This window comes from Sciurus vulgaris, assembly GCF_902686455.1.
Source record: "Sciurus vulgaris genome assembly, chromosome: 7".
Classification (NCBI taxonomy): domain Eukaryota; kingdom Metazoa; phylum Chordata; class Mammalia; order Rodentia; family Sciuridae; genus Sciurus; species Sciurus vulgaris.
In genome coordinates, this window is record NC_136467.1 from 14,813,562 (window position 1) to 14,834,204 (window position 20,643).

A 20,643-nucleotide genomic window follows, 5' to 3' on the forward strand; every position below is an offset into this window, starting at 1 on the left:
ATTCTTTATGACTGAATAAAACTCCAGTCTGTATGCATACCATGTTTTCATTATCCATTCATCTACTGATAGACATGTAGGTTGGTTTCATAGTTTGGCTTTGTTAACTGTGCTGCTATAAACATGGATTTGCATGTGTCATCATAGTAAAATGACTTTAATTATTCAGGATAAATACCAGGGAATTGTATAGCTGGGACTTATGGTGGTTCTATTCTTAGTCTTTTAAGGAACTTCTGTACTGATTCCCATAGTGGTTGTACTAATTTACAGTCCCACCAAAAGTTGTAAAAGTGTTCACTTTTTGTACATCCTCTCCAGATTTTATTATTTATTGTATTCTTGATAGCTGAGATGAAATCTCGGCATAGTTTTGCATTCCCCTAATTCCTAAAGATGATGAACATTTTTCAAATATTTTTGGCCATTTACTTTTTTTGGTATTACTTTGGAAGTGTTTGTTTGGTTTATTTGCCCATTTATTGTATGAGTTATTTGTTTTTCGATAGTAATTTTTTTGAGTTCTTTGTACATGACGGATATAAATCCTTTATCTGAAGAGTAGCTAACAAATATTTCCTCCCATGCTTAATTGTTTCCTTTGCAGTACAGAAGCTTTTTAAACTTTATGTCATCCCATTTATTAATTCTTAGTGTTATTTAATGAGCTTTAGGAGTCTTATTGAGGAAGTCATTGTCTGCATCTATATACTGGAGTATTGATCCTACATTTTCTTCTAGCATTTGCAAAGTTTCTGGTCTACTTGTCTGTGATCCATTTTATGCAGGGTGTGGATCTAGGTTCATTCTTCCACATATGGATAACCAGTTTTCCAAGTACTATTTGTTAAAAAGGCTGTCTTTTGACCAACATGTGGTTTTGGAACCTTCGTCAAGGATCAGATGGCTGTCTCTGTCTGGGTTTGTCTCTGTGTCTTCTATCCTGTTCCAGCTACTTTGGAAAACACTTTGGGAATTTCTTACAAAACTAAACATACCCTTACCATACAATCCAGCAATCAAGCTCCTTAGTATTTAGCCAAAGGAAAATGAAATGAAAATTTATGTCCACACAAATACCTTTTCATGGATATTTTTAGCAGCTTTATTCAAAATGACCAAAACTTGGAGGTGACTAAGATGTTCTTCAATATGTGAATGGATATACTGGTACATCCAGACAATGGAACACTATTCAGTACTAAAAAGAAACAAGCTACTAAGCTATGAAAAGACACTGAAGAAAATTAAGTGCATATTACTAAGTGTTAAGAGCCAATATGAAAAGGCCATATATGTATGAGCCCAACTACGTGGCATTCTGGACAAGGCACAACTATGGCAGTGAAAGATCAGTGGTTGCCAGGGGTTGGCCAAAGGGAATTTTGAATAAGAGGAACAAAACGATTTTTAGGGCAGTGCAAGTATTCTGTATCATATCACCACAGTGGAGATGTCTGTCAGAAGCATAGAATGTACAATACCGAGGGAGAACCCTGGTGTGACCATGGATTTGGGGTGGTAATGATGTGTTAGCACCAATTCATCTATTACAACAACTGTCCCACTCTGGCTCAGGTGTCCATAGTGAGGGAAACTGCGTAGATGGTGTGAGTGGGTATCTGGGAACTCTCTGTACTCTGCCGTGACCCTAACCACTGTTCTAAAAAGTGAAATGAAGTCTTCTAAAATGTAAAAAATAAAGTCCAAACCACTGATTGCGTGCAATTATTTTAATGTTGAGAAACAGTGACTCGAAGACATGAAGGCACTGGAGCTGGCAGATGTGTGAGCTGGAGAAATTTCAGGCAGGGCAAAGAGTCTGAGCTTGACTGAGGTCACCCAGTTGGTAAATAAGTGGCAGAGCTTGAACTAGAATCCAAACATCCCTTACCCTTGACCCAGTGCTCAAAATCTACACAAAGCATATCCTCACTTCAAGGTTGGAGAGAAGCAATGGGTGACTGCCAAAGGGCTCACCCCCAGAGATATTTGAGAAAACTAATAATTTTCCTGGAATTATTTATGAGTGATTCTGCTTTTCAAAATAGGGCATATAGGATGGTGTGGAGAAAAGGAGAGGACATGAGCAGGTGTCTTCTAAAATGTCTCTTTAATTAAGGACTTTCACCAAAATGTTAACAATGATTACTTTGTGTGATGAATCACGATTACTTAGGCGATTATTTTTCTTGGTGGCTTTTCTCTACTTTCCTAGTTCTGTGCCTTGGGCATGTATTACTTTCATCATTTGATGGAGAAAATGATATTAAAAATAAAAAATCAAAGTTCCTTTCATTCCTATAATTTCACAAACTGTCAACACCCAGATTGTTGAGAGGGAAATACAGCTGGTGAATGGGTACTCCAAAGAATTAAGGAGCATGCTATAAGAATATTATTTATTACTCTTTTCATAATATTTCCATCTTCTCTAAGACTGTTCACATTTCTGAAACTCTTCAAATCTTATTATTTCATCAGGAAATGGAGCTAACTAATGTTACTAAAGTTTTTTTTTTTTTAAATAATTTTCTTTAGAAATATCTGGCATGTCTTCAATAAGCTTAGCTCATATTTAAGCACAAAGAAGATGGGCTTCAAAGACTGATGATGCTTGGTCCCCAGAGAACTTGCAAGTTGGAACACCAAATAGCAGAGCCTCAGGGTCTCACTGACAGGTGCTCAGGGTTTGGCTTTCACTGAGCTAACTCAATGATTCACTTTCGCTTCCAACAGAAAGGGCTGATGCTTCAGGTGTCAAGGTGAAAAGGCATTTCACATTCTGGGTTTCCTTCATCAGCTGTTGATGCCAATTTTAAAGAATAAATAAACTTCTCCTGCCAGATCCTCTCTGACCCACATGCTGAGCTTCCTCAGAACTGACTACCTGTCCCAGCTGGTCCATGGAGCCCAGCATCTGCCTTCCATTGCGGAGAACCTGGAGAGTAGTCTGCACCTGATCCTTGGGGTCTCAATGCAATTAGACTGAACACAGTATAAATCAAAGTATAGATTGCCAGAGAAGGGCACGCCTGGAGAGGTGGTGGTCACATGTTAAGCTGCTTCTTCTAAGCTCCTTATGGACTAGAAAGGAGCTTGTCAATCACACAAAGCCTAGAACCCAGATGGAGCAAAATCACTGGAGAAGCCAGGATGTCCTCTCCTGAGTTTTTTTTTTTTTTTTTTTTTTTTAAAGAGATGTGCTTTCAGCTCTTCAACCTCTTGTCTTTCTTTTCTTTTCTTTTCTTTTTTTTTTTCAAATATTGCTTTTAAAAAAATCTGTGGCACAGGACCAATGGCAGAAGGTAAAACATAAACTATCAACCCTGTGAGCACCTTGACTGCTTGGAATTTTAAGGACAGTTCACCAGCACCATGTCTGTGCCAATCAGGACACTTAACAAGCACCTGTATGGATCATAACATGAGTGAAATTTTCTGATAAAAGGCAACCAGTGTTTATACTACAACCTGTGTAGAATTCCTAACTGTGGGTGCTTCAGTGCACCAGCCCTGCCTGACCAGGGGGTTGCTGCTCTCTGGACTTTTCAGCAATCTGCACTCATGGTCCACAGTGCACAATAAGCTTGCATTTATGTGAGCACTTTGACTCCCAGTTGGTAAAAGTGCAAACTGATAGAGTTTTCTGGAGCTGTAGGCAATATGTATTAAGGGCCTGGAAAATGTTTAGACCCTTTTCACTGAGCACATCCACGTCTAATACTGTATGTAAACTAATAATGAAAACAGGGCAAATAGGTATTCAAAGTGCAAAATTGGCATTATTTATAATATCGGGAAAGCGATGACTTTGAAGTGTTTAACAATGAAAGATTTGTTGAGTAAATCAAGTTGTATCCTCATGACCAGCATGCATCCATTTATAAACTTATTTTGAAAGAAAGTACATGTGTAGAATTGTAATTAAGATATGTAAGCATAAAGACAGTCATGTGTCACATAATGATGTTTTGTTCAGTGAAGGACCACATATAGGACAGTGGTCCCAAAGACTATTAAGGAATTGAAAAATTCCTGTTGCTTAGTGATGTTCAAGTGCAAAGTAATACCTGATTGTGGTGGGTACTGGTGTGGACAGGCCAACTGCACTGTCACTAGTATAAAAGTATCAGACATACAAATATGTATAACCCATGGTATTGATCATGGTAATAAATGGCTTGGCTCCTGGGTTATGTATTTACTATATTATAATTTTAATCATTATTTTATAGTACATTACACATACACACATGACTACTATAAAATAGTCAGCCACTATATCACCCAGGCAGTAGCCTCATGCAACTTGTGTTTACTGAATCTCTTGACTGCATCAAAAGGTTCCATGAAGAGACTGACCTGTACCCTCCATATCTGTGCAAATAAGTGCACTCTGATGTTCACACCACAACTGGATCACCTAATGGAGCACTTCTCAGGATGCTTTCTGGTCGAGTGACACAGTATGTTTATGAATACATGCACATTGCAGTATGGGTGGAAAAGAAAATTTGCCTAATGTGAATTGTTAGTTTTAGTAGGCATTGTTGTAAGAACTGACTGGCATTAGCAATAACCCTATGAGGTAAGCATTATTACTATTTCCATTTCAGGAAACAGAAGCACAAAAAGTTGAAGCAACTTGTCCAGACTTGTATAACGAAGAGGCAGCAGAAAGAGGACTTGCCCTTGTAGCCAAGTCCCTTGTTCTTAACCGTTACACTGCCTTGTAGGATGGCACATCAAAGCATCAATCTGGTTGGTTAACTTCAGGGGGTTCCATGTTTTCTTAGTTATACATTTAGTATAATTTTACATTTTATATAACTATACATTACATTTTTGAATGTACTATTTTATAATCCTAATTTTATATTTACAAAGAATAGTTCTCTTGTTATATCTGTATTTTTCATCCAACACTGAGTTCCTTGAGGTAGAAACTATCTTTCTAATTACCATGACTGTTCCCACTGCTGGTCCAACAACTGAGTCACCCCATGGAGCCATTCCTGGGTTCCGGGAAGCAATCCCTAGGCTCCACTTGATATAAACACCAAAGTAGGAACCACTGTTTTCCCTATTTAACAAATGCAGTAACTAAAGGCAGCATTATACTTCAGCACTTAGCACAAGACCTGAAAAGAAGTAAATCCTACGTTTGTTGGTCCAACTCACAAGTAATGTAAGACCACAGCCATGACTCCATACAATGGGAGACTGCTGTGTTTCTCATATGGCAGAAGAAAAATAAAACTTCAAAGGCAAATATAAAGTAAAAACTCAGAAACGAGAGCCAAGGCAACCTCAATCAAGCTCAAAACAGCCATGTGCCCCTGGGGACAGTGCTGAGGGAGGCTGAAGTTGATGGTTGGTGTCTCCATGGCAGGGGTGGGCATGGGGAAAAACAGACCGCAGATCAGGGATCTGGCTTTCTATCTCTCTTTCAACCCCAGGGAAGCAATAGGAGGGAGCAACAGGGCCATTGGAAAGGCCATGCCCAGAGGTAGGTCTTCCAGCTAGGTGCTGTAAGATCAGATTCAGACTTGAAATTCTATGGAGAAGGTCAATGCTCTGCTTCTGTTTCCCGGGGAAGTAACATTTACTGTTATGCATGCTTTGAATGTTCACTGAACAAGAAGTATCTCATGGAAAAATAAAATCCATTTTATTTTTATCTGTGGGCTCAGGTTAGTGGTGGAGTTCTGTTGTTGTTTTCTCTTGGTTTCCTTTGATTCAATGGGTCAAAAATATTGTAGTCTATAGTCCCAGAATGCTGGGCACAAATACTAACAACATTTTAAGTCAGCACTGCAAGAGTCTGTGGGCAGTTAAAAAAAACATGAATCCACACAGTATTTAAACTTAAGAATATGAATTGATTGTAGAGAAACCAGAGAAGGTGTCCCAAAATGGTTGCCAAATAAAAGACCTGAGTGGTGGCGTTTGCCTTTGTTGGTGTCCTTAAGAACTTAACATGATGAGCAGCTCCTCCTCCTGCAGAGGCCTGAACATGAGAGGGAAAATTCTCCTGGAATCCAGAACATCACAAAGATTTCCAGTCTGTTAATACCAGCTACCTCTTGATCCCTTCCATGAATTTATATTAAAACTTCCTGTCTCAATTTGCTTTCTTTTTCTAGTAACACAAATTTGATTAAGTTATAAAGAAAAGAGGCCTATTTTGGTTCACAGTACTGGACCAAGGAGGAAGGGCCACATCTGGTGGCAGTTTTCCTGCTGGCAGAGTCCCAAGGCAGCCCAGGACATCCTATGGAAAGAGACAGGGAGTGCACACACACATTTGTACACGTGTTTGTGTGTATTCTCTGGTCTCTCTTCCTTCTTCAAAGCCATTCGATAATGGGGGCTCCCACTCCAATGACCTCATCATAAGCACCTCCCAAAGGCATCACCTCAGCACACCGTACCTGGATTAAGTCTCACACTCCTAATACCTCACAGTGGGGACTAAACTCCAACATGAGTTTTGGAGGCAACCAACCATCTCAGACCACGGCATTCTACCCCTCCTCTCCCCACAAAGCTCACGTTCTTCTCACATGAAACAATCATTCCATCCAAATAGTCCCAAAGTCTTATTATCTCATTCCAGCTTTAATTCAAAAGTCCAGAGTCTCATCTGAGCTTTAAAGCAAATTTCATCTAGCTATGAGCCTATAAAATCACAAGATGTCTACTTCCAGTGTACAGGCACAGGATTCCCATTCCCATTCCAAAGGGAGAAACAGGAAAGCAGAAAAGGGTAACCAGCCCAAAGAAAGATCAAAACCCAGCAGGAAGATCAAAAGCTTAAGGCATAAATTTCAGCATGCTGTTCACACTGCACTGGGCGGGGAAGCCCCCAGGGTCTTGGGCAGCCCTGCCTGTAAGACTTTGGGTCACAGACCATGGTTGTGCCCTTGGGCTGGCTGTGCACAGTGCCTGCAGCATGGATATTGCACATTCTACTGGCTTTCCTCTCTGGGTCTCCTGTTTAGGCTCCACACCCAGGGATCCACTAGGCACTGCCCTGCTGGGGGCTCTGTCCACTTTTGCCTGGCTTTGAGGCTTTCCTTTGAAATTTCAATGGGCATCAACATGATGTCATGACTCCTGCATTCTGAGCACCCACACACCCTGCACAATGTGGACACCACCCAGGTCTGCCACCAGCACAAGTGGTGGAATCCCACAAGGGGCAGAATCCCAAAGACTCTGTGAGAGGCGAGCCCATGGACAGTGTCCCAGGCTCAGTCTCTGGGTCTATAATGGGAGAGGTAGGTCCTAAGATGGCCTCAGGACCTTTATCTCATTCTTTCCACTTATCTGCACCAATTTCTTTAACAAGTGGCAACTTGGCTGCACCTTAGTTTCTTCTTTCAAAAAGACTTTTTTATTCTTTGCCCGGCCAGGCTAAGAATTTCCAATTCTTTCAATTTTCTTTTCTTTTGCTCACAAGTCTCACTCTAAATCTGACTAATACAGCCAATAATACCTTTGCGACAGCCTCAGTGCTTTGTTGTTTATAAATCTCCTTTGCCAGACATACCAACCTGTTACTTAAGTTTGGTCCTCCACAAAGCATGGAGACAACACAGTCAAGTTCTTTGTGATGCTGGTACAAAGATGGCCTTTCCCCTGATATCCAGTGGAATCCTTATTTCCATCTGAGACTAGTTCCCTAGTCTCCTATCTTCTGAGCCCTTGCTAGAATTGCCCATAATGCTCCACTCATAACATTTGAGACTTTTTCTAGTGTTTTCCTCCAAACCCTTCCAACCTTCATCCATAACCCTGTACCAATGCTGCTTCCACATGTCCAGGAAATTGTTACTAACAACAGTCCCATTTCTTGGTACTAATTTTCTGTCTTCATTCATTTTCTAATATCACAACAGCACGGACTATGTAAGTTATAAAGAAAAAAAGGTCTATGTTGGTTTACAGTTTTGGTCCGGGGGGAGGGTCCACAGTTGACAATGGCTTTCCTAATGGTGGAGTCCAGAGGCAGCTTGGGACATCATACAGCAAGAGACAGGCAGTGTGTGCACATGTGTGTGTATACTCTGAGCCTCCAAAGTTCAGTTATAGGGGTTCTACCCAGACCTTATCTAATCCTGATCACCTCCCAAAGGCCCCACCTCCATCTCTGTTGTTGGTTAAAGTTTCCACCTCTTCATGCTTCATGACAGAGATTAAACTTCAACGTAACTTTAGAGGTGACACACCATATTGAAATCACAACACTTCTCAGGTTACCCAGGCTGTTGGCACTTGGTTGGTTCCCAGTTCTCAGAACGTCCTGAAGATCTTTGGAAAAGCATGCAGGACTGAACCCACCCCATCTCAAGGACATCCTTCTTATGAGACTGTGAGCTTTCCATTCCAAATGAGACGTGAAATCCCGCCTCAGAATTTTCAAGAGGAATTCACTAATTATCTACTAAGAAAAGCAGTGATTCGTTTTATGGCGCCCAGAGCCAGAGTATTTGTATTGAGAGGCTTGGGAGAAAACATTCTTGCACTCATGCGCATCCACCATGTGCCAGGAGCAGTGTAAGATGCCACATGGACTGTGTGGCTAGGCTCTCAATTGTCACAGCAACTGAGTGTGCGTCACTTGGACTGTTTTACATACTAGGCTGAGGGAAGCAGCTTATCAAAGGGTCTCTATCACCACCCCCTCAAGTAAGTGGTAATGTCCCTTGTATTGAATTCCAGTCCTCTCTGAGGACAAAGAGCATGCCACCTCACATTTCAGGAGGTGGCCAAGAGGCTTGTTTAAGGCCACACCGGAAGTTGGTAGCAGGTGAAGGCTCCAAAAGTTGAGGTGCTGCCTGCACAATCCAGTCAGCCAGAGAGGAGACAATGAACCACTTAATAACTGTGAAGTGCCATTCATCTCAAAATAATGACAATAAGTAGGCTCCCTGGAGAGGAAGCTCGGTATGACAGAGAACACGAGATAATATAATCAAATCTTTTTCAATGCGACAACAATGGGCATCCCTGACAATGTGCCCATTTGTGGTTTCCAAGACTTCTTCCTGTCAGAAACCTTTAATTGTTGAGAATTAATGGTCCTCAATGTTTACAGTCAATATGTTTTTAAAACGTTCTCTTATCTAAATACAGCGACTGTCTGAATTACTGTACTAGTTCTAACTTAAAAACAGAAATGCTCCAAGTGACTGTCTAATACCACAGAGTGAATGCAAATAATCCAGCTCCGGACAGCTGGATTATTGGCCATGAGAATTTACTAAAATTAATTCTAAAAGAAATGTTTCCTTGACAGAGCGTGGCCTCTGATGAAGACAGAAAAGTCACAGGATGCTATGAGGCCAGCGTTTTGTGCTCTTCTTCAGGACACCACTACGGCCAGGCACACAGTCCACCTAGCGGAACTGTTTTGAATTCACGTGCACTCTGTCTGCTCCATTCAGCATTCCCTTACTTCATCAGGGTGCGCACTTTCCACATCCTGCCATAATCCTTTCTGGCGTCCTGTTTTCCCTTACATTTCACCTTAGTTTTTAAGAGTCTGTGGACTTCAGCTCTTATTCCTCATTATTCCTCCAACTGAAAGAGCAATATTGTCCAAAGCTCAGTTCAGGCAAGGCCTTTCAGGACAAGAGGTCCTGTTAATGGTGTTTCTGGGAACCAGCAGACATGGAGGGGACTTTGGGTGGCTGGAGTTGGTTTGTGGGCCAGGAGAAGAAAGAGGCCCTCCAAGAGATGGAGATCACAGAGGAGTTGGAATCCAGGGTCCGCCAGCTCTCAGGGGGCAAGCTGGAAAAGTTACCAAGGAGCAAAGTGCATGAAGCTCTTCAGAATAAATATGTAGAATTGTGACCAAAAGTGTTCCCCAAAAGGGAGGAAATCAGTATTCAATTGAATTTAAGGCCAAATAAACCCAACATTCATTAGAGATGATAGATATACGCATAAAAAACTTGGACACAAGAATGGGGGAACTTTTTGTAGAAGGAAATGAGAGGGAGGGGGGTATGAAAAATGGTGGAATGAGACAGACATCATGACCCTATGTACATGCATGATTACACAAATGGTGTGAATCTACATCATGCACAACCATAGAAACATAATGATATACCCCATTTGTGTGCAATGAATCAAATGCAGTCTATAAAAAATTAAAAGATTTAAAAAGCAGAAAGGAAAAGAAAAGTCACAAAACTGTGGCATTCATTTTGGTGTATTTGGCACAAAAATCATAGTGGCAACTCACTAAGCATTGGATTGTTGAATGAGTGAATGAAATTATTTGATTAAAGATACGAAATCAACCAATGAATTAAATGGTGGATCTCGCAGTACTGACTCTAAGTATTGACACAGACTAGAGAAAGAAGATTCATTATGAACAAAGCACTAGAAAGACTCCTAGTAAGAGGATATCTGAACAAAGGTGGAAGAATGGGAAATATCTGAACGCTCCCGAGAAGATCTGAAGTCACCTGGGTAGAAAGAAGACCATGACCAGACACAGGGCTGCCTCCTCATCTCCTCTTCCGGCCCCAACCCCCCATCCTTCCTCCACTGCTGCTGCTTAACAGGCTCTGCCCTGAGTCATTAGCTGTGTTCTCAACCGCCTTCCCCCTGACCCTGCCCAGCTAGTTCTCTGAAAGTCTTGAAGCTGGCTCAGATTTTGTTACAGCATCTTTGGACTAACCAGGAATGCCTTTGTCCTTCGGTGTGGATAAACAGTGTTTTCCTATGGATGATTCTGGCCTTTATCAAGTTAAGCAATAAATTATTCTAAATGAGGCAGGAATCATGACATATCTGCTCTGAAGATGCAGTGAAGAGAGCTTCCCTTGGAAATTCTGGCCTTTAGAGACTTCCAGAAAGATGTTCCTGAAAGGTCCTCACAGCAAACTTTCAATTCTCATGCCTCTGCTCTAAAGTCAGGGCCACGTGGGAACACGGCCTCTTCTTTTAACAGGCCCTCGACATAAAACCTTAGGCACCTCCATATGCTGGGAATTTGCTGCTATCTTCTAGGAAGCTGTCTTCTAACCCAGGTTTTCTGAAAACTTCAGTGTGGCTTCTGTCAGAGATTCCTGGAGTCAGAGTAGTTTTGTAGTTTGTCTCATGATAGGTAAGGAATTACCCCAAATCAAAACCATGAACTGGGTAGGCTTTTAGAAAATTTTTACCTCCAGTTGTGTGGGGAAAAAAAATCATTGGCAGTGGTATCCTTCCAGTGACAGGTTGCTTTTTTACTCAGAAAAAGGCTCTCAATAACATACCATTGTGTTTCAGAGGCTGTCCCCTTTGATTCTGCTTTGATGGGGACAATATGAGACACCAGGAGTAGTGCACAGCAGCAAACCTGCTTTTCCAAAACATAGCTCACTTTTGTGGTGAGAAGAGTGGTTTCGCTTGTTACAGGGTTGAGAGACTACTTCTGCTTTGTTACTGTTCCCTTGAGCCAGCAGCATTGTCCTTGATGGAAAAGACAAGCTGCCGCACCATTATCTCATGAAAAAGATAACTGTCAACTCTATCAGCATACAGTGCTCCTATTTCCAAAACAGTGCTCCAATCCTTCAAGAGCAAGCAAGCACACAGAAGATACAAAGAAAGGAAGGAACAAGGACAGAGTGTGAAAGTTTACCTTATATGACAAGGAGTCAGGTGGGAGGGCCAAATCCTGCTGCAGGAAATTCAGTATTGAGGTTCTGGGGCCAGTCTTTAGTGAAGACATTCTACTGAGGGCTGAAAGTTTTTTCCCCTGGATTATAAAAATCCCTGGTCTATGAATCTAATATTTTGATGGTCAAATAATGACCCTTTTTTGCAAAATACTAAAAATATAATAAGCCCCCACACTGTCCTAGGAACAGAAATGATCAAAATTCAGGAAAAGGCTATCTGGATGTGGAGGAGATATTTTTTCATTACCAAGAGCAGATAAGCCACACGTGTTGATTCTACAACTCTGGGTAATGCACTTTCTGTCTGGCATAGTCTTTCCCGATTATACATTTTTGGTTTTGTTTTTCAGTGTTGGAGACTGAATGCGGGGCCTCCTGTGACGCTCCTGGGCCTCCTGAGGCGCTAGGCAAGCGCCTCTGAGCTACGTCCGCAGCCTTCTGATGTTTCATTTGGAGCCATAGACTAAGTTGCCTGGGCTAGCCTCGAACTTGTAGTCCTCCTGCCTCAGCTTCCTGAGGGGCTGGGATTACAGATGTGCCCCACCGCGCCGCCCGGCCTCTTTCCTGATTAAAGAGGGAAACAAGTCCCATCACTTGTTAGGGCTGCTTTCGCTAAAGTTAGCAGATTGCCCACAGGAGAGCCATGTGTGTGTGCCAGCCTGCCACCGAAGAAGGAGCAGGTTCAGGACCTGGCACCGTGCAGCCGAGTGGCACTGCTCCCAGAACTCTCATCCAATAAAGAGCCATTGTGGGATCTGGACCCTCCAACGTAGAGGACAAACGACTCAAATGAAAAGGCACAATGCTTGTGAGTGAGACCCGAAACTTGAATGGAGTGGTAATCACTTCCTCAGAATAGACCACAGTATTTTCCGGGGAACTTCACTCTGCGACGCAGTCCTTGCCTCGGGTAATAGTACCGATTTCCATTTTCTGCTTGATAAGTGAGAGTGATTACGTGACAACCGTTAGGCGGTATGGGTTGCTAGTACTGGTGGGCAAGAGAAGGGGAAAATTGTTCTGGGAGATGGGATGGATTGGCATTCCTCAGGAAGAGACAAAAACATGCAGAAAGACAAGGAAGTGCTGCATTTGCTCAAACAGACTGCAATTCCATAATCCAGAGATTTGAGGCAAAAGGTAGTGGTGTAAGAACTGAATCGGGACTGAGGCTTCAAAATAGCCACGATTTAGCCATGAGAATGACATAGGAAGCACAGAGTGGAACTGGGGGGTAAAGTCCCCACTCAGGACATTCGCTGTGCAGGTGACGCCCAGTTGTGGGCTGGTTCCTGAGGCTGTACATCTAGTTCTTGACCCACACATGAAGGGGGCTGGGAGCAGTGAGGGTGTTAATTCAGGCTGAGCCACCCTTTCCATCCAGGTGGCCTGTGGGGACTCCTCGCATCTGCCAGCTCACTGCAGAAAAATAGAAAAGCAAAGCCGAAGAGACGCCACTCTCAGCTAAGCTTCCTGAAGGGCATAAATGGGGGTCGGGGGGTAGTAGGATTAGACTCCACAGGCAAGATGAAACTACTCTTTCTGCTGCTTTCTGTGTTTCTCAGTTTTAGGACCTGGTTTATTCTTTTTTAATCTTTAAGTCAACTGTACTTTCAGCTAATCAATTGTAATCAGAAACACGATCTGTCTCAAATCACTCTATTACCTGGAGTTTGGAAATGGTCATAATTACCCCCTAGTGGTCCTGGGGATGGAACCTAGGTCCTCACACATGCTAAGCACACACTCTACCATTGAGCTACAACAACCACCCCCCAGATCACAATTTCCTATTAGGGTCACTAGGTCTGCTTACTTTTTGACATGCATAATCCTCAATGAATATATACTACCTACGTCTGCCATGTTAAATTTTTTTAATCCCTACATCTGTGAAAGGATGCACATATTTCAACCCAAAGGCCATTTGATTGTCCAGTTATCATTTTTCACTCATAATATTTGATTAACATGATTCTAGCATTCTAAGAAACTTAAGATGATGATAGGTTATTTTTAAATATGCATAATTTCTTTCAGTATATGACAGCATGAATTTGGAATGGGTATATTGTGTCTTGTTGAAAAATACAGATATTTCTTCCAACAATCCAGCATTAAGTTCTCACAAGTCATTCACTCACCAGAATTAAGCAAAATGATGGATTTGAGGCACACAAACTCCTCTCCCTGTAGATTCATCATACGGAATCGGGTTGAAGTAGCCAGCAACATGTCAAAGATCTCCACCATACCCTCTACACATTTACCCTGATTCCTACAAAAAAAAAAAAAAAAAAAAAAAAAAAATTTTAAAGCATTAAAGAACAGGAAAGTTTCCACAAAACACAAAGTCACATTCATAGAAATCTACTGACTCCAAATCTGTAACAAAAACCTGCAGCCCATCCTCTTAATAAAGCATGGACATTCATTTGAATTCCAGAAGGCAAGACCAACAAAGATTTACCATCAATAAAACATCTTTACTTCAAATTCATAAAAGATATGTGTTCAGTTGCCAAATCTACTACATTAAATATGAAGTTCTTCAACCTATAGTAATTGAAAATGATTGAGATTCAGGTAATTTTTTTATAATACTTTTTATTGAGCTATCACTGTATTCTAGATATTGTCGAAGTTATGGGAATGAAACGGGAGAGTTTGCCCTCAAGATGCTCATGACCTTCAAGTAAGATACCAATCAACTTACTACGGAGTGAGGCTGGGCTGGATCACCGGGTGTCATGGAGGACCTTGGGGAAGGATTAACCCAGGAAGCGGCATTTGAGTTAACACTAAGAGAATGTAGGATTTCACCAAGCAGGGATGTGAATGCATGACTGGAAGAGGGTCCTACGCAGAAAAGAGGAACAGCAGGAGAGAACATGGAGCAGTGTGCTGGAGGTGAGGAGGACACAGGAGATGAATCTGGGAAAGAGACCCTGTAGTTGATGAAGCTTGTCCTACTCCATCAAAAGAAATGCAGGCCTTCCCCTTTCCAAAAGAACCTTGCCATCAAGGGTTTGACCTCAGTGGTTGCAACTATCAAATAAGCAAATCTAAAAGGCCATAAGACATAATGTTTAAAATGTACATGGCCATATCCTATGCATGGGGTTGTTTCAGAAATTAAGAGAGATACCACATATGAAAGGAATCCGTTCATTTGGGGGCATGATATGTCTGAAAAATTGAAAACGCATGAATAAGTTGAAATAGCCTGTGCATATTCAAGCATTTTTATAACACATAACATTTAAACATGAGCAGAAACACATAATTCAGGACTTTATTTTGTCTTTGATGAATAATCTTGGAATTCCTTCTTAACTGTTTTTAACAGCTGAAACAGTTTTCGCTGAACAGAATGCTGTACAGTCATTTGTTGAATAATGATGGGAACACACTCTGAGAAATGTGTTGTTAGACAATTTCATCACTGTGTGATCAACATAGAATATAGTTAAAATAAGATGGCCACAATGTCACTAAGCAATATAACCTTATGGGATCACCATTAGACATGTGATCCATTGTTGACCAGAACATACTTAAGTGATGCATGACTAATTTATTTATCCACCTCTTTCTTTATGCTTCCTTCTAGTAAATTTCTATGCTTTTATGTTTAAATTTTTGATTTCTGGGATGTATTCATTTTAATAATGACTTTATTGAGAGATAACCACATACCATATAACTCACCCACTAAAGAATATCACACAGTGGATTTTAGTATAATCACTTGGTTGTCCTATCCTCTGGTGGGATATGTTTTGGTATAATCTTGAGACAAGGTTTTAGCTTAGCACATTTTTCTGCTACCAAGTTGGTTTCCTCAACACCATTTTGGAACAAACTAACTGGCTTGAGATACATGAGGTGCTTTTGCTATTCATTTCCTTAGTGTTATTTTTTTCTGTTTTCCAAGTGATGGAATTAGGACTTTAAACTATTGTTATCAAACCACACTGCCAACCAGAAGAAAGAATCCTAACAAAAAGATTTTCTTTGCCTTCCTTTCTTGCCCTTCTTTAATTCAAGATTATTCAGGGTCTATTGTATACCAGTCTTTGTGGTCAACATTAGTGTATAAAGAAGAAAGAAATAGAAACTTTAAATAAAGAGGTCAACAATGGGAGGCATAGTTGCAATGAACTAAGATACAGTCCACGGACAAAGTTTAGAAAGAGCCTCTGTCTCTAATGTAGAACTCCCCAAATTCCACCCAGGTCAGTACTGAAGCATTTGCCATGGTATGTTCAACAGAGTTTAGTAAGTTTCTTAATATAAAATATTTAGAATGCCATGTGGTCTATGGCAGGGATGATATCTAAATATTAGGTATGTATATATTGATGAATAGAGACATGAGTGTCTGTCAAGGGAGACGCTTCTAGAATATAAGTACTGAGTGCATTTTGTGTTGACTATGGTAATCTGGATGCACGGGGGAAACTTTAAAAGCCATACTTACTCAAAGTGAGGATGAGACAGTGGTCTCCCCAAGGGTCCCTTGGCCTTAAGTGGGGGAGGGCAGCCCAGGAGTGGGTTTCCCTTGTCACCTAGCTGAATTTTGCAAATGTAGTACATTTTCTTTCCAGTGAAAAAATAAACAAGGATAAGGGAAAATGTTTGGAAGATGAAGCTTTAAAAATAACAACTCATAGCCAAAATAGAGAAATGTTCCTTTCTCAGTATAAAGTCTCTGTTTACTTAGCAGACTGCACACCGGCAGGGAGGAAGTCTCGGTGTGGGAGGAAGCCTGCCTTCACCCGCTGTGCGCAAAAGTTCAGTTCAGAAACTGAGAAAGTAGAGTCTGAGTCCCCTTTCTTCTCATCCCTTTCAACAGTCTCCCACATTTTCTGACGAGGGAAAAGCTTGGATCATTCTAACTCCTCCAGCAAAGGTGGATTTTTCTCTACCTTCTTATCTCTGAATATCCTGCTTATCCCCACCAGCAATTATTATCTCAGACATAATGCTTGCTCTGCAGCCCTCATTAGAAGCTATGGACTGTGCCCTCAGAGATGGGAACACCCCAATTCCCAGTTCAGTTCCCCCCCCCCTTGAGTGCACATGCGTGTCCTTTAGGGATGTGGGAGGACATGATTGAGCAGCAGTCACAGGACATGGATCTTCCTTCCATGTGACCACAGGTGCTCCACATTCTGGTGGGTGACAGTGCTCCAGGGGGATATTCAATGCCGCTTTCTAAACAATGCTATAAGAGGCTGCAAGTTTGTGCTAATGTCTCCCTAAGAAGGAACTCACTCTCTTTTCCAGTGGAAGCAACTCAATGGGTCTAAACACAGCAGTCAATCTACAACCTGTGTAACAAATAAAAATGATGTACTTTAATGATCCCATGATATTTTTAGGAGATCTTTAGTGTGTTGCCTGAATCCCAAGGACTGCCTGATTTTGTGTACCTGTGGGCCTATCATTAGCATTATTACAACGTGAAAGAGCTTGCCCCGTGAGCCAGAGAACCAGCCACATGTCAACCTAAGATCTGGTGCAAATCTATGTGGACTCTGAGGCAGACCCTTGTCATGTGTCTGGCGCAAAGGAATCCCTCACTGTTGCCTGAGGACATCGCATTATACGGTCAGGGCTTCACTTCAGAGCCCTGTTGAACTGTCCTACACCAACTCAAGGAGCAAATCAGATGAGAGCATTTAACCCAGTTTTCTGAAGCAATGGATGTATCCACGGCATTAGAAGGTGGTGGGGTTGCTAAGAATCTGGAGGTAACATTACTGTAAGCCATATTAGTCTAAATCCATGAGGTGCTCTTGAGACTGAGAAACACATAGGGTGTGGAAAAACAAGATGTATTTCAAAGGAATCACAGCGCCAGACATGGATCAGAAGCAGGAGTTTACCAAGTTGACCAGCCCGTGACTCCCACTGTGAGACGTGACAGCCTGCCGTGACGAACCCCTTCACCGATTATGTCAGGCTGCTTCTCAGAACACCTTGAAATCCCCTTGTGGGGAACCTTGTCTGCCACTGACCCTCTTCAAATGCAGCCCATTTTCACTTAAGTAATGAGAGAAGGAAGGGGGCTGGAGGGAGCTCAGAGCATGTCTTCAATACTTCCCCTCTATAAAAATGAAAGCCTGTTTTTCAGAAGCTTCAAGGTCCTCTTCCTCCTCCTGGGAAGGAAATCAAGAGGTCTAATAATCAAATCTTTTATATCTTCAAAATATGCTTTACAAACTGTAAAGTTACCTGTCAACCTCTTTTTATCTAGAAGGGATTATATAAATAGAAACCAAGAAAACCCAGATCAATATAGGACATTCAATTTAGTTGTCCTGAAAAACAGTACAATATGGTTAGAAAACAGTTGCAAATAAGTTACTGTTTGAAATCAATAGTGGTAAGATCAGTCATGTTTAAAGAACTTCTGTATGATTGATAATGTGGCATGTGATTCCATATATTTTTAAATGATCATGAGGTTGGCGTATACAACTCTGAAGCATGGATATAAGCACTGAAAATGGCAAACTGCAAGCAATATATTTTAAAAGATGCAGATTTTAAAAACTGGTTTGGATTCTGTATCCCAGAGCCTACTTGGGTTCAAATCTTGATACCACTACTTAGGAAGAACTGAGGATGAACATTTTTCCTCATCATTTCTTTAAAAATGCAGTACAGCAACTATTTACACAGAACTGACATTGTATTAGGTATTATAAGTAATCCAGAGATGATTTAAAATTCATGGAAGGGTGTGTGTGTGTGTGTGTGTGTGTGTGTGTGTGTGTGTGTTATGTGCAAATTTATATAAGGGACTTAAGTGTCCATAGATTTGGGTAGCCTCAGGAGTCCTGGAACCAATCCCCTAAAGATTCCAAGGGATGGCTATAACTCAGTCTCATGGAAAAGAATGACTCCAAAAAGGTATCACTTCCCATGCAAGCATATCATTCAAAAACCCTCAAGGGAGTCACACAGGAATCATGAGGGAAAGGCCAAAAGACTAAGAAGTCAATAAGAATATCAAACTTGTTGGTGAGAATGTGGGAAATATGGAGCCCTTATACCCTGTTGGTAGAAATGTAAGTTAGTACAGCCATTATGGAAATGAGCATGAGGGCTCCTCAAAAATTTGAAAGTAGAATTATCATATGATCTAGTAATCCCACCACTAGGCATGTGCCCAAAGGAGATGAAATCAGTATGTTGAAAAGACATTGACATTCCTGTGTCCTGTGTCCTTGAAGCATTATTCACAACTGCTAAAAAATGGAATCCACCTAAGTGTCCATCAGTGGATGAACAGATATAGAAAACATGATATGTACATACATATCATGAATACTACTTAGCCTTGAAAAAGAAGGAAACCCTATCATTTTTCAATCATATGGATGAACCTGAAGCACAGAAAAACAAATACAATATGGTCTCATATACGTGTGGAATCAAACAACGCCTAACTCACAGAAGCAGAAAGTGGAATGGTTACCAGAGGATGGGAAGGAGAGTGGGGTTTGGCATGGGAGATGTTAGTCAAAGAATACAAACCATCACTCGAACAAGAAATATAAGTTGAAGAGTTTTATTATGCAACATGGAGGCTACAGCTAATAGCCACACAATGTATACATAAAAATTGCCCAGAGAATAGATTTTAAGTGTTCTCACCACAAACAAAAGACACTTATGTAATGCAATCCTTTTGTTATTATACGTCTATATTTTAAAAATCATGCTGCACATCATAAACATATGCAGATCTTATTTGTCAATTAAAAAATAAACAACAATAATAAAATAAAGAATAATCAGATTTGAGAATTGTCTCTAGTGAAGGACTTTTGGACTGGTTCCAAATGCTTGGAACTGATAAGAGGGACATAAATAGAAGCCTCCTAGGTTTTTGAGACTACTATACTGCCAAAGAAATTAGAAGCCTGAATGGAAAAACAGAGCTTTTGATTGTTCTGAGTCTCCAACCCTTAAGCCCTGAGGGTCCACAGGTGGGAAGTACTGTGACCACCAAGTAGCCCACCAATGCCCACTTCAGAGGCAGCCGTGGGGAACAATGGGAAGAACAGCCTTCCTATAAGTGAAGGATGGCGTGAAGGAACCTCCCATCAGGTTAGGAAAGAATCAGAGCACTTTGCTCCCAGAAAGCAATAGGAGGGACTAAGCAAAGAACTTTCCAGCCCATGAGAGGAGAAGCCACCACGAGTCTGCCCAGCAGAATTTCTTAGCAGCTCTGGAAGAGTGATGCTGAGTCTTCCCTTCTGCCATTTCTCTGCAAGAAAGTTTGGATTGCAGTAAGTCTGCCTGTGTTTCATCACAGGGTATTGGGTACAGGCTGCCAAACCAGGGGAAGCCACATCCGTCCTAGACAGAGCGGACAGCCCATCACTGAGACATCTTTGAGCCAGCACTGTGGGTAGATGTAATGGGATCATCTCCCTGGGGTGGTGCAGAGTGTGTTCTTAGTGTGGGATGAATAGATATCTGATAACCAGAGCTGAAGATTGTGACAGACGACAGTGACAGCGGTGTTCCCCAAAGAGCTTTTCCTGGTTCTCTTGAATTTCTTCCCAGATGAGATTTCCCAGACTCCTTTGCAGGTTAAGAGTGGACATGTGACTGGGCTCTGGCTAATGGAAAGTGAGTGGAGACTGCTGACATCACCTCTGGGATGAAGGAATAAGAAACAGATGTGCCACCCTCAGTCTGCCATCGACTACCTGAGTCAGGAGCACTTCGAGGACCTTGTACGGAACAGAGCTACAGATAGTAGCTCTCTTAATGAGAGCCTCACCTAGCAAGAAAGATATCTACCTTGAAAAAAATCATCTGAATAAGAAATAAACTGTTTTTAAAATTTTAGGGATGATTCCTCCCTGTTCCAACTTACTCTCAATACACAAAAACACTTGAGATGCAGAAATACACTTGTCTG

The 20,643-nt window shown here is 41.4% G+C and overlaps 1 protein-coding gene across 6 annotated transcripts in view; it reads right to left on the reverse strand.

The window, feature by feature from the left end:
* Window positions 1-20,643, reverse strand: part of ESR1 (estrogen receptor 1) — a 361,874-nt gene that overhangs the window by 19,802 nt on the left and 321,429 nt on the right. For all 6 annotated transcript variants that reach the window (XM_079147950.1, XM_079147949.1, XM_079147951.1 and 3 more), the window contains exon 7: window positions 13,838-13,971. In XM_079147950.1, coding sequence (XP_079004076.1) covers window positions 13,838-13,971 — 134 coding nt within the window. The remainder of the gene's footprint in view (window positions 1-13,837; window positions 13,972-20,643) is intronic.